Source organism: Montipora capricornis, chromosome 1, assembly GCF_036669925.1.
Source record: "Montipora capricornis isolate CH-2021 chromosome 1, ASM3666992v2, whole genome shotgun sequence".
In the NCBI taxonomy this organism is placed as follows: domain Eukaryota; kingdom Metazoa; phylum Cnidaria; class Anthozoa; order Scleractinia; family Acroporidae; genus Montipora; species Montipora capricornis.
In genome coordinates, this window is record NC_090883.1 from 47,802,158 (window position 1) to 47,817,157 (window position 15,000).

At 39.6% G+C, this 15,000-nt stretch overlaps 2 protein-coding genes across 3 annotated transcripts in view; one reads left to right on the forward strand and one right to left on the reverse strand.

The window, feature by feature from the left end:
- Window positions 1-873, forward strand: part of LOC138046625 (uncharacterized) — a 1,166-nt gene extending 293 nt beyond the window's left edge. The window contains exon 1 of the mRNA XM_068893231.1: window positions 1-873. This exon is cut by the window's left edge and continues 293 nt beyond it. Coding sequence (XP_068749332.1) covers window positions 1-403 — 403 coding nt within the window. The 3' untranslated portion in view covers window positions 404-873.
- Window positions 874-4,183: 3,310 nt separating this feature from the next.
- The window catches only part of LOC138053838 (capsule biosynthesis protein CapA-like), a 15,882-nt gene continuing 5,065 nt past the window's right edge, over window positions 4,184-15,000 (reverse strand). Inside the window, exons 2-7 of one of the 2 annotated variants that reach the window (XM_068900382.1) lie at window positions 14,571-14,814; window positions 12,074-12,218; window positions 9,331-9,495; window positions 7,031-7,264; window positions 5,466-5,587; window positions 4,184-4,390 (exon numbers count right to left, since the gene is read on the reverse strand). In XM_068900382.1, the coding sequence (XP_068756483.1) occupies window positions 4,207-4,390; window positions 5,466-5,587; window positions 7,031-7,264; window positions 9,331-9,495; window positions 12,074-12,218; window positions 14,571-14,814 (1,094 nt within the window). In that variant the 3' untranslated portion in view covers window positions 4,184-4,206. Of the gene's footprint in view, window positions 4,391-4,532; window positions 4,602-5,465; window positions 5,588-7,030; window positions 7,265-9,330; window positions 9,496-12,073; window positions 12,219-14,570; window positions 14,815-15,000 lie in introns of those variants that run through there. The other variant, XM_068900385.1, reaches the window with a different exon arrangement.

Sequence of the window (15,000 nt, forward strand, 5' to 3'; positions counted from 1 at the left end):
AACCCTAGCCAGTAAACTTACAAAACTTCAAAATCGCGCTGCGCGTATACTCACTTACTCGAACTATGATGCCAACGCTGATAACCTTATCCAAAAACTTGGATGGATAAAACTTGATTCTCAACGAACAATCCATAAGGCTGTGATGGTTTATAAGTCGCTTAATGGTCTTACTCCCGATTACCTTAGTTCTAAATTTGTTGACCGTAGTAGCGTCTCCAGTTACTCCTTAAGGGACACAGAGGGCAAACTAGCTATCCCACAGCCACACAGAAACTATATGAAAAATAGCTTCAGCTACACTGGAGCAGTTCTTTGGAATAATTTACCAATCGAATTGAGGCAGGCTGACTCCCTTAGAGCGTTCCGGGCTGGCTGCGAGCGTTTCTTTTCATCAAGTTAATCTACAATTCTATACACGGCACTCATGTAAAGCAGGTTTTTATTTTGTCATTTAATATTATAGTTATATTTATTGATTACTTAGAACAATTTTGAATAATGTAGCTGTAGTCGTTGTATAATTTGTAATAATTCTGGTAATTAATTAGGTTTTTATAGTTGCGACTGATGAGTTTACCGTGTCTAAATAAAGTTATCCTATCCTATCCTATCCTATAATTTGGCCAAAAAAAAAGCAATGCTACTAGCATAATATCCCACTTTTACTAGCATAATCTATAAATGCCTACTTGTGGGGGATGGGGGGGGGGGGGGGGGGAACCATGTGTTCCAATTGTCAGAATTTTCATAACTGTTTCGTGTTTAAGTATTCCGGCGTTCCATCTTTAAGTATTCCGGCGTTCCGTTTTTAAGTATTCCACCGTTCCACCGTTCCACCGCTCCGGCATTCCATCGTTCCAGCATTCCGTGTTTAAGGAGGCTCGAAAGGGTTTTCAGCTGAGCGAGCGCGCGTAAGCCACACACGCAATTCGTAAGCTGCTTGCGTCAGCTCATGATTCAAATGGGTCACCAGAAATAAACAAATACCGCTAATTTCGCTTACCTTTCTCCAATTCCTATATACATGGAATATAAATAGACATCTCCTATTCACGAAAACTACGAAAATTCTACTTAAACGGTTTAATAGTCGCTTAAATCCGTTTGTGTTGACCTGTAGCTCCACTCGCGCGCGGACTCGAATGAGCGGGTGACGCATGCGTAAATGCTGATCTTGTAACCCCCTAATTTTTCCTGATTTTGCAACTTTACTCGTTTATATCTCTGGTTCTGGACGGTGAATTTTTTTCATTTTTTGCATGTTAGCTTAGATTAATTTAAACCGTTTGTCTTTAAAATTTAAAAAAATTCTGTAGGTGAAAAAAAAAATTAGAGTCACAATTCAAAAAAACTTATTTTTCTGAAAAACTGACCTACAGATTTTGTTGAATTTTAAATATTTTAGAGAGTATTTCTAACATTATCTGGTAACACTGAATGGGAAAATTTCACCGTCCCGTTTCTTCAAAAAGGACAACATATGTTGATTTTAAGGCTCAAAGAAATGCCTAATATCGTTGCCATGGTAACATTATTTTGGAGGAAAACATAATGTGAGAAATCTACGATAGGTACTTAATACCCTGGCCAAATTTCGTCTTGATATGATTGCCCTAACTGTATCTAAGGACAGAATATGTTTAATTGTTTTTAAAAAAGGAGAAACTATTTCGAGCCTCCTTAAGTACTAGCCGCCATCTCTGTTGCAAATGATGCTAAAAGCCTAGGCTTGAAAATAAGATAGTAATTCGTGATCGGCTAGCAGCGCGAACGTGACTCGATTCAGGACACAACTTTGTTGAAAGAGCGGCAAAACACTGCAACATTGTTGCGTCGAGCAGAATTATTGGTTGTAATGTTTGATCAAAAGCAAACTCTATCCAACATTTGATCGAACAAAAAATGTTGGACGAACATCTTCCAACATGGGCGGCCAAACGGTCGAACAATGTTGGATCGAGCAAAGTTGGAGCCTTCAATCCAACTTTGTTCGATAGTTTGGCCAGGGCTTAAAGAGTTGCAGAAGAGAATTTGTTACTTCAGTGATCTCCTATTCAAAGTGCGTATGAAGTAAAACATATATTTTGCTTATTTTACACCTTTCACCTTTCAAAATGATGAAGAATGGTGTTCTATTTTGGAATACCTTTCGTTCCAGAGATATTCCAGTTTTTGTTAAAACTTGATGACGTCACACGAATATGAAAGGGGCACGTGATCGTCTCGCTTTAAGGTTTAAATTTCAGATCAGGGTGTTCTGGGCAAGGGTTGGGCACGAAAAAAATGTGAAAATACATCTGGTCCCGGTTGTTCAAAAGGTGGATAGAACTATCCACTGGATAACTCAATTGGTTTTGATAGTGTTGATCCGCTGGATAGGGATTTATCAGTTGGATAGCGCTATCCTCCTTTTGAATAACCGAGGCCTGAACTCTAGAATGGAGACAGAAATGGGTTTATCAACTGAGTTGATAAACGTAAATTGGCCACTGAAAAGAAATTCCAAAGCTGACGATTTGAGCATCAGCCCTTTTTCAGCGCTACAGAAATCGCCCAAAACAACAGCTTTTGACTTAGGGTCAAAAGGGTGGTCCTTAGGGTTGTCAATTTACCGTACCAACCAAGTTGATAAACCCATTTCCGTGTTCCACTTCCTCACCAATGCAGCACTAAACTTTCTTTAGAATCTAAACCCCGTCCTACAATGGGTAGACTAGCAACATCAACAACCATAATATTATGGTGGAAGAAACAACAGACAAAGGCCTGAAGCTTTGTATCACTGTGGCTTAATAGTAAAATGCCTGAAACTGTGATGCCATAATTAACACTCCGAAAAGGAGAAGTGATCTTCGCGCTTTTTTGACACTTGCATTTAGTAACTAGTACTCACAGACTAAACTACAGTACACATTACATTACAGTTTGGGTAAGAATTAAAAAGTGGTACCTAGAGAATTGCAAGAGTGCAACTAGATGCTTAAGGAGATGAACAAAATATTATAAGAACAGCTTTAGTTATAGAGGCGCTGTTCTTTGGAACAGCCTGCCTTCTAAAAGAAGAAAGGCTGATTGACAGATTCCCATTGTCAATTAAACAAACTAATAAAATCTGTATTTTAGGCACGACAATCATGGAAAACAGCTTTCTAGTAGTGCTCATTTTATTTTTTCTTGCATAATGATGCATAATGTAAGACGGAATTTATATTGCAATCAATATTAGATCTAGTTAGGTGTACTTTTTAAGCTTACCGGTATATGTATAATGCTGATGAATTTACCGCGGGTAAATAAAGTTTTACCTTCCTACCTTAAATTTCCAAGCCAAAAACGCAAATTTGGTTAGTATGTTCATATATTGTTATAATATTCTTTGGGTGACAGTTTCTAATGGGTTACCAGTAAGCAAAATTAATAGTAGGCACATAGTACTCTAGTAGGCACAATTAGCACCAATTAAATTTTGGCCATATAGACAATGTCATATCGGATAAGTAGCATTGAAATGTTTACAAATTTGTTAAATTAGTTATCTATTTTTGGCTACTGCAAATTTCGCCTAATCAATCACAGATTCTTCAGCTTTGAAACATTTGGCTTCAGTTAACATGAGCTAGTACTTACATGTAAGAATACAATGAAGTGATTGACCCAGTCAGTAAGCTAAAAATTGCAGTTATCCAATATTTAAAAATAATAATAACAATATTATAATAATTACATGTATGACGTTATTCATAATTCAGTCTGCACATAACTTCTGAAAGAATTGAAGAACATCAAAGCCAGACACCCAAGGAATAACTTCTGCTGTAACTTCGGAACTTCTCGCACCTAGCAAGCCATTCAACAGTCTATATCCCTCACGTGCTAGGATATAATCTTTGCCTTTTAGCGCAAGACAGGGACAAAGATCATTATTCCCATCACCAACATAAACGATATGCTTGTAAGTTTGACCGTGGCATGTCATGTACACGACGAAATTAAGACCTAAGCTAATTGTCATTCTCAATAATTGAACCCTGGTTGTGATCGATCGTTGGGATGACGATGCGCCTTCTTGTCAAGAACGCATCGGTAACCTGGTATCACTGCTTCTACCCTTCCGTCTTCTCCGCCCCCCCCCCCCCCTCCCCTCCGTCACCCATCGCTCAAGACCGTTGTCATTAAATAACAAGAACTATCAAGGCTTTTGCTTCATTTATTTGTATTGTGTCTCATTTCATCATCTTTTGTCTTGCAATCGGGTTGACATTGTCTGTCTCCTTTTGCACAAACTTTAATCCATTCCGCGTTCCTTGTAGGTTCTGGATGAAGTAGTTTCTTTTCTTTATCGAATTTTATTTTCACTGGAAGATATTCTGCTTCCAGCAAACGATCTCTGAAATGCAAATAATAAAATTGGGAACTCCACTGATAATGTCAAAAAAAATAAAATAGATGTGTAACTCGTATTTTGGTTTGGTAACGAAAAGGTATGCATTTTAATGCTAATGGTAATGGTATTGGCGTTATTTACCGCACATATTTACGTGAATTCTCATGGCGGGTTAAAATTCTTTCCGGCTGGGGTGAGTTCACCAGACATCAATCTGTAAAGGCAGAAGTGGATCAAGGATTTTTCTGAGGAGGGGGTGCACCTCTAAGGAATGCCTCTGGCATCCCTATCAGTCTACGTTTGATCTCACCCACCCTCCCCCAAAAAACAACGCTTGAATGTGAAAGGAGGGCAGGGTCTCCCTACTTTTCTTCACGAACAGTTTTGATTACCGGGAGGGGTCATGAGACCCTGTAACATGAATGATTAGAAGTAAGTGTTTTACCACCTAAAGCAGCCACTACAAGTGACAAGTGCAATGTGAACTCTTTTGTCAAAGGAACACTTTCTACCATCCCCTCCCCCACATACCCCGGATATTGCAAAATTCCATTCCTCTACCCGGTCGTTGAAGTATCATTGGCATACATAATAGCGTACAACACAGAACGGACAGACGCTTAAAATCCTTCCTATTCCCACTCCAACCCCGGGCGTCCTTGAAGGTAATAAATAATAACAATAACAATGCACTTGCAGAGTCAGATTGTAGAACTTGTCTAAGAAGCCTAACTCTGCAAGCTGCCACATAAACACGTCTCGCTAAAAGCCCTCAGTTAGAGTTCACCAAATCAAGCCCGCCAAGAGCAGTGCGCGCTGGCGTTGAGTTATTTTTTTTGTTAACTCTCCAGTGTAAGCTATTTACACTAAGTCGTCGTTGGTAACTAAGCTGCCATTTTTTTCGGGCAACTCCGCAACTATCTCATGACTTTAATTTAGCCGCAATGGCGAATGTTATTTCAAGGAAATCGCCCTATCTTGTGGATGATACGCTTCTCTATAACAAACCGGTTGTCAGTATTATCTACGTACGTTGACCCGAGTAGAGGCAGCAATTCTTAAGCATTATCATGTTTACCTGGTTACAGTGACTTTCAACATTTGACTGATTTTCAGGTCTTCACAGTTTCCTAGAACAAAGTGCTCGAATGCTTCTATTATCTTTTTATTCGGTTTCTTTCCTAGTCTTCCATAAACACCCTGTTGAAATTGAACAAACGAGGATGTATTTTTGCTTAATTCGTGTTGAAGTGCCAGTTGGGAAAAATTTCATTTCGGGGATTATGTATATCACATTTTCATGTTGTTGTTGTGTTACTTTTCGTCTTAGTACTGATCGATATATCGAAATTATACCCCCATAGTTTACCGGGAACGATGTTGCCTTCTTCCGTCTACCGATGATTATGGATTTTTGTGTCCATAATTGCGGCATAAAACAAAGAGTGTTCATTTTGACAGCCTGGGCCCAGTTATTCGAAAGCCGATTAACTTAATCTAGGATGAGGGTAAACTTTCGTTTCATTTTGTCAGTTTTTTTTTTCAAGATTGACTTCCTCTCCTGTAAATTTTTGCCAAATATCAGTGTTGAACAACATTTTGGAGAAGAAAAATTAACTCCTTTGTTAATTTTTAATCCGGGATTTGCGTTTTAACAGGATTTTGAACAACCAGACCCTGGTTTGAATGGTTTGAATGCCAACACAAGAGTAAACGAGAGTATTTGTGGACTGAAGAACCTACTTAGCGCGGCACTTAACACATGCACATACGCGGAGACATTTATCGTATCATGCTTAGTTGCATATAGGAAGGCGCCATTGTTTACAATCGTGCAACCCCATTGTATTCAGCTCATTGTATTGTGACGCTGGAAGCCAATAAGGAAAAGCGTAAAAAAGAACTCTCGTCTACTCGTGTGTAACTGTGTTGGTCGCCTGGATAATCACATATGGGCTCTCCTGTTAATGCTCTCCCAGTGTGGTAGCATAATGAGATTCACACTTTGCTCTTACGTCCAGGCCAGGATTGAACCTGCTTAGATGAACGCCTAATTTTGACATAAAGGAAAAGAAAAAAAACTGGAGCACTAATTGGGGAACATTGTAACCAACACTAAGTGTCCCTTTAAGTCTTAAGGTATAGGTTAGTGCTATTTTTAGCATAGGGTAAATGCAGCTGTTTCTCTATACTTCATGAGGAGCAGAACAGTTTGGCGGACACTTTGTGACATTAATACACCATATTCCAAAATGGCTACCATTTTAGTATTCTTTTGTTTGATTGCAAATTGGCCCTTTTGGTCTCGCTTTCAAGCCCAAAATTCAAAAGAATATTTTACCTTGAACGAGGCCAAAAGGGCCAATTTGCAATGAAACAAAAGAATACTAAAATGGCGGCCATTTTGGAATAAGGTGTATTGTCGATCTGCGGGTTCCGAGACACGCGTACGACTGATGTTGAAGTTGGGAAGAAGAGCAAGGCGGCACTTCGTGACGCTTTTGCACTTAAAGACATAAGATTTACAACTTCTTGTCACTAATTTGTGATAAAACGATACCTTCTATAAGAAAATTCAGTAGCATGTTAGTGAAGTTAAACTATGACGCCAACAGAAGCTCGCCTATAAACGAATTACCTTACCAAAGAACTTCCACCATGGGGTCGCCTTGGATAAAACAGGAAATTTCCCAAACTGTATGCCACGAGCGTGTTGTTATGGAGACAATGCGGCTGAAGCACGTGCGGATGGGCTCCGATGATGATCTGGACACCAAGCGAAATTAGGTGTCTGCTTATACGACGCTGGTACGGAAGAGGCTGTGAATACAGTTCTGCTCCAAAATGGATTACCACGACTATGATGTCCACTTCGGCCTTGAGGGAAAATCAGATTGAATGATTTTCTGCTCTATAGACCTTATTCATAAATGGCGGTCAATTTATAATTCTTTTGTCGAAGTGCAAATTAGCCTACCAAGCCTCCATACCATACAGTGAAATGAAAAGAATTCTTGCTCTAAAATGAGGCTTGATAGGCTAATTTGCACGTGGACAAAAGAATTATAAATGTGACCGCCATTTATGAATAAGGTCTATTAGTCTATTAATAGTATACATGAAAAAATTACTCCATTCTGTTTGGTTGAGAAAAATGCAGTTTTCAGGCAACATAGGGCAGAAAAGAGGGAAAAAAGAGGTAATTCAGAGTAAAAAGAAGTAATAAACGAAGCATTCTGATTGGTCAATGAGCAAACAAAGTCAGAGATAGCCAATCACATGTGAGCCCTGGATGGCGCAATTTATGGCGCAATGATCTTTCTCGTGCAATTTGGAATAAGTAAGCAGTTGTCATTTTTTTCAAAGAAAATTTTGTTCGTCTTTGAAAAAAATTACTCCTGCCTATTTATTCCAAATTGCACTCAAAATGACGTGATTACCTATACAAAGGCTTAAAGAAAAAAGGACTTCAAAAGTTGGTAATCAATTCCACTCATTGGTATTTTCCTCTTTGATTTTGACCTCAGTTTTGCTGCGTCAAGTGCAGAGCAGACTAAGAACCGTTTACTCTAAAAAGGGAAATTGATATTTATAGTGTTGTATGCAATTTTTATTTGCGGCACCATAACAAGACACGCAGTGTCGGAAGGACTTTTGCCAGACTGAAAATGCAGTTTACAATAATTTTCTTGTGCAAATCGTGCGGCCTTGTAGTGGAGAGCTCCTCAGCGACAGGAACAACAAAGACGTAAAAAAAGGCGCGCCAACAAAAATAAAGAATGTTTCTGCATTCCCTGAACCCGTGTTTTCGTTACATTGTTTCGTTGTTTTTGTCCTAACATGAGCTAATGTCTGGTTCTGTGGAGGACGTGAGTGCGCGACGATGAAGAACAGCTTTTATTAGCGAAGGATGCGAAAGAACAGGTAACTTAAATTTACTTTAATTGGCAGTCTCAGTTGTGCGTATACAGTCAACTCTCTCTAAGACGGACACCATCGGGACCGTCCTCAGCTGTCCGCCTTAGAGAGGTGTCCGGCTTATAGAGAGTCGACGTAACATGACCCCAGGAATTTTAAGATTAATGCTGAACCTGTGCACAGTGAATACACGTCTGTTTAAAGTTTTTAAAAATACCGTAGTTGTAGTCAGGCATGATAAAAAGAATTAAAAATGACTGATTTCATTTTAACTTGCACTGTATGTATTCCGACGACAAGATAAGAGCTGTCAATTAAACGTCTGGTGTTAAAAAGAGTCACGTACAACAATTTTTCTTCCCTAAATCGTAATTTGCGGTCACATTCAGCACCTCACAAATGTCCGTTGACGATTTCAAAGTGTCCGTTGTCCGTCTTATGGAGGTGTCCGTCTCATAGAGAGTTTGGTTATAGTAAAATGATTAAGAAACGGCCGGGACCATCACCAGGTGTCCGTCTAAAAAGAGGTGTCCATCTTACAGAGGTGTCCGTTAAAAGAGAGTTAACTGTATATGTTCCATATTCCCAAGCAAATTTTGCTAGTCCAAAAAGGCTTTCATTTTCAATCTAGCTACAATAGTTAGGTTCTTAACAAAAACTCTCAACACATTTCTAAACCGTTTCAATCAAGCCGCGTTCTTAATCTCTAGGCCGTAATCGTCGAGCTTATTGCTGGTTTGCCTGTGACTTCATGGTGGCCATGTTGGATGGCAAGAACTAAACTTTATCATTATGCAAAACAATTGCCATCCAACATGGCCGCCTTGTCACGTGGGTGAAAACAAGAATAACGGTGACGATTGGTGTGTACCGTCCGTGTCCAAGAAGACTCTTGCTTTTTTGCTAGTCAGAAGTTGTACGATACTGCAGCCTTACAGCTGGTCGAAATAATCGTGCGGTGGGGCAAACTCGAGGAAGTTCAAAGCAGTTCTTTCAACAAAGAAATCATTTATTTCCTGTTCTACCTCTCTCAAACTCTTGACGTCTCGCCGGGCAATATCATCCCTGTAAATGGCAGGGCCAGATTTGAACAACATTCTCATTTCTGTGCAGTTTTTGTATACACTTGGGCTGTCACAATAACCAAGAAAACCAATCTTTGTTCCTTTTACTTCCATAATAAGAGGTTCCTATCAAACATTAAAAGATAAATAAGCTTTGAATAGAAAAAAAAACAACTTTTCTATCACCATTGTTTTTGCTTTTGAAAACTTCTTTCATTTTAGAATTTTCCCACAAAGAGATCTCTTTCATACTCACTCGCCTGAGCACTTGCGCGCCTCCCACCGACGTGCCCGGCCTCGATTTCCATCGATATTTGGCGTCACATGTGCACTGGGTTGAGTTTGTCGATTCTCTTCCTTGTTCCGAGAGGGTTTTCTCCGTGGGGTACTCCCGGGTTCCCCCCTCTCCTCAAAAAACCAACCTATGATTTGATTTGAGTTGATTTGATTTCTGTACAGAGGTGTTCCCAATTAGTGCCCAGCGCTAAATACAGTTGAAACTCAAATACAGTTCATAATTTATTATTAGTACAATCACATAGATGATTATTAAAAATTCTCTTCGCTGATTGGTTGCACTTGACATGATTATTTCGCGATAATCACCTAAGCAGTTGTTTTCAAAATGGCCGCAAGCCGTTTTGTCGAGGTGACAGAAGAAGAAATTAATTGTTTTAAAGAAAGTGCCCATTTTCCAAATAATCACCTGTGTAATTATACTAAAACAATTATTCACTTGAGGCTCGATCGGTGAATAATTGTTAATTATTTTTATTATTAACTATTATTAACTACTATTAACTACATAAGCAAGCGAATATTAACGTTGAAAGCCGACGTTTCGGCGTCAAACGTCGGCTTTCAACGTTAATATTCGCTTGCTTATGTTTTAAGAAATCGTTTTTGATCAAAACTACTTTATTACACCCATTTTGAAATCGCTGTTGAACCTTGCAATCTGATTGGCTCTCAGCAGTGCGATTTATTCCCGAGACGCACTATCTTTTGCTCAGCCAATGAGAAATGAACACTAAAACGAGACAACCAATCAAATTTCGAGGCTTGTTTAAAGTAACCAATAAAATTGCAGGAAAATGAAAGACAAAGAAAGCTATTGTGTGGCGAATATTGCAACTTTTGTCCCAAAAACTTTGCTTTCTTAAAAAAAAGAATGAATTTAATCAACCTGGTTCCCAGGAGTTTTCTCCGCCGAAGAAAAGGAGGGTCGTGAAAAATTAAAGCCCTGGGAACGAGAATGGGAAGTTTCTGAATGAAGAAAATGAGCTCCTTGAGGCTGAAGACTTACATTTAGGGAGTTTCCAACTGACTGACTAAAATCCTTTATCTGACTGATTTTAAATCACAGTGCGATTTCTAAATGGATGCAATAATTTGATATGAATTTCAAATCGAACTCGCGCGAAATCAATTCCTTTGCCTTTCAGGAACTGACGAATCTTCTCTCGAATGCTTATTACGATCAGACTACACTTAAAAAACAAACTGACGAACGTGATTGCATATTTCTAGCTACAATATTTGGACGCTGTATGGTTGAAAAATCCAACACGATCTCGTCCCCCGTCCCCGGCCCTGATAATCTAACCGCGCGACAGTGGGAACGAGAACTTAAAATAGCTTTGCGAAACTAGAAATAGATTTTTAAAAAGCTATGATGGGGAATTGGGATCTGCTCTCTTACCTCATCCTCTCTTGCGCTAAGCTAGTATCTGTAGCCCGAAGGGAAGAAATGAGCTCAAGTCGAGCAATTTTCTTCGACTAATTATGCAACTCGCAAGTTTGCCGTATAAGCGCCATACTAAATCTCTTTAATAACTGTCCGTGGTTCAAGTTTTGGCCGCCAGACATTTTTGCAGTTCATTTTATGTACCGGTGTAAAACGACCTGGTACGAAGCACCTATGTATGAGGGCCGTTAATTGAAAAAATAAAAGAACAAAACAAAAATGAGCCTTAACTTAGAGTAGGGCCTGACAAATTAGGGTTAGTAAGATACTCATCACATCTCAAGGATTTTAAAACAAGAAAAAGCAACAAAACAGTTTTCAATGTGGCGGGCCATACATGAAGTAGAACACAGCTTCCTAATTGATCAATCAGAGCAAGTGTACTATTTGAGAAATGTTATACTTAACAATTGGTTCATTCAGTCAGCTTGCGTTCCTCGAAATTTAAAGCACATGGGAAATTTGGAGGGCACACAAGATGCGTAATGAGTACAGTTGCTCGAGACACAACTGTAGCCTGTTGAGTTCCCCAAGCTTCGTCTTTCGAAAGACGGATATGAATTAAGCGGAGCCACTGCTTTCGTAAAGTTAACGTGCGTACTGTTTTAGCGTAATACGAGGGGTTTACTGCCACCTTTTTTCCTAGAGCGGCAGCCAACGAATTTACGTTGTCACCGATCTCCGCAAGAAAATGGAGCTGCAACGATGCACTGAGCCGTGGCTGTTATCAGTTACAATCACTGTTTTTCAGATTTCTTTTTCTTGTGATTATGCGTATGCTTGAGTCTCTTTCGGTTTACTGTGTTTAATGAGCTTTATGGCTGATTATGTCACTATGTAAACCAGGCTGCTTCGTACAACTCAGCCAAGATATATATACGGGACAACATTTTTGACTCTCAGTCAGCGACAGCCTTTTAAATCCCCTAATTACTATCGTGTTGCGAAAATAGTCACCTGCGATGAACTCCACTCTCCGTAACTGTTTCCGAAGTGTTGAATCCCTGCCTTTTTGAGGGTCTCCACAGTAAAGTCGACACCTTCCGAGCTAAAGTCGTTCATGTGATTGTTGGCGATTGAGACTGCGTCAAATCCTGCAAAACTGTGAGAAACAGGCAATCACTGTTGTCAACTCCGTAACAATCTTGCAGCGATCGGTGAGAGTCGAGAGTGTAGACTGCCAGCAGTCCCTTCAGAAATCACTCGAGCGGCCCGCTTTTCTGAGGCAGTCGTGTTTTATCACGCAAACAAATATAATGACCGAGGGAAGAGAAATGTAAGAAGGGACTGCACCAGGGGCAGTAACCGACGCGTTCAGAAATTCGGATTGATCCGTTGACAACGCACTGGTTTCGGCAAGACCATTATTTGTGAGACTCTTTGTCTAAGGGTGACCGAAATCAAACGACATCTTATCGTGGCAATCGTTCCTCGTTGCAGCATCACCGAAGACCGGATATCTATGGGTAGTAGCCTTCGAGAAGAAAGGAAATTTCCAAGAGCCCATCACCTGGAGCCTCCATCCAGACTATATCCTTGAGTCAACCTTTGCCCGTATCTTTTTATTTTTAGAATATTTTGTGAGACTAACGCGATCACTGGTGCGTGACTGCTTGTGACGTAATACAATAACTTTATTCTGATTGGATGGCATAATGCATTCGTGGGAATTCGAAAGTCTAAAAATAGAAAGATACAGGCAAAGGTTGTCTCCAAGGGTTTATATGGGAGATGGATGCTCCCGGTGATAGGCTCCTGGAATTTCTTAAAGGAAATGGCTTCAAACAAGTATTGAGTCATTATTTCTGCAGAACAAGCTCTGTCTTCTGACTTCAGACTTTATGATTAACGAGTCGACTTTATGATTAACCGTCGAGATTTGCCAAACACTGCAACATTCAATTTAACATTTACTCTGCAAATCTGGTAAAAACTGAGGCCACTCTCTGCTTAGCTTTTATACGGCTCTTTTTATCTCGCTTCTTTGGAGTGTCGCTCATTAAATACAAAGTAAATACTGTAGTTTTCTGCAGTTTCCTTTCCGAATAGTTAATTGAATTCGACCATGCAGATTTATAAATATTCCCACGGGCCGCTGGCAAAACCTAGATCGGACCGGATCGGATAGCTCAGTCATAGACTATCCGAACTGGTAATCGGACGCTCGTAGGTTCGACTCCTGCTAAGGATCACTCCGGCGGATTTGTTCCGAGTATTCCCGAGTCACCAGTGACGAGTTTCCAAAAGCGCAGTTTTAGAGCATTCGAACTAGTAATCGGAAGGTCGTAGACGGAGCACTCAAAATTTTTCTGAGTATTCCGAGTCACCACTGAAAAACAAAATCGTCTCTTCATTTCATCTACCGAGATTAACAATTTCCTTCTCAATCATTCATTTCAATATCCGTAACATAGCTTAAAAGAAAGTATAGTTTATAGTGTTACGGTGGCTAAATACTACATACAAAGCCCATAGTGAGAAAGCGTAGACTTGCTGACAAGGTCATATCATGAAGTCGATAATGTCAAGCAAGAGATAATTACAGATGGCAGAAGTTTTAATCATAATTACGGCTTGGGCTAAAACGCCTTCCGTAGCTAGAATATGACGTTCGAGATATATATTGGCAGATGTTTCATGACTGGTTCCGCCTGTATTATTATAAGATCTCAAAAAGAAACATTTTAAAAACACAAACCAGTCTTCAACAGGTGGCTACAGTATTCGATAATTCACATGTATAAAGTTAGATTCAAATTGTGATACCTGCAAATATAATCCATCTCTACAAACTAACCTTCTTTAACGCACAACCTACGTAAGTGGTTTATTAATATTTTTTTCAGCCCAAGTTTCGTAAAACATTCCCTTAGTTGTTTCGGGCAACTTCTGTCATGTTCTGTGGTCACTGTCACATTCAGTAAAGCTGGGACCTAATCTCGTACACAGATCTCCCACAGTCAGACGTCACAGGAAGATCATGGGTACGGGATTAGCTAGGAATCCGCTTTCCATGATAAAAAAGTAGGAAGGTGGAACCATGTTACAGGTATGAACAAATGTTAAAACTACCATCTGTGTAATCCTTAAGGCCCTCTTTTTGTAAATTTTCGATTTATTGATGGAGATATTGATATAATTGGATTTGATAAAAAAAAAAATGGTCAAGACCTCTCTTACTAATGTTATAAACAAAACAAAAACTTCCTTTTAAACTTTGAAACCTTTATCCTGCATTTTACCCCTTTAACCTAATACATATTTTCAAGCACCTAACATATTCTTTTGACATACTGGTAACCCAGAACGCCATTTTGTTGTTGATCAATTCCGAATTAATTTTAAACAGTTCCTCTATTAGAAAGCCAGACATTAGACATTTCAAAATTACACAATGACATCACGCAAAGGAAAAGGTGTAAATCACAAACTAATGAAAAGGGGTTCTTTGTACCTCAGTGCAGAAGCAGCGCTGGGACTTGCATCCAATATGACTGATTTTCGTCCTTTGTAAATATGCGGGTACACATTCCCGCCGACAAATGGAGATTCTAAGTTTCCTATAGAAACATCAGCTTCCCTAATGTAAGTTGCTACATCCTTAAAAGAATCGTTGTATGTGCAATATCCGTGCTCAACGTAGTATTTCGTGGCCGCAGAAAAACAGATATCACCGACAAAGAGCAGAGTCACTCGTTCTATAACAAGAAAAGGAAAACTGAGTTAACTTTTTACACATCAACGAGGGTTGGCCAATACACTCAATAGGATTCGTTTCGTGGCGGGTGGACGGTGGATCGATCCGATCGACTTGTGTCTACTCGTCGATCCGAGTCGAGCCGACTCTACCCGTCTCTCACAAAGTCGGTCCGTCTTATGCCAAG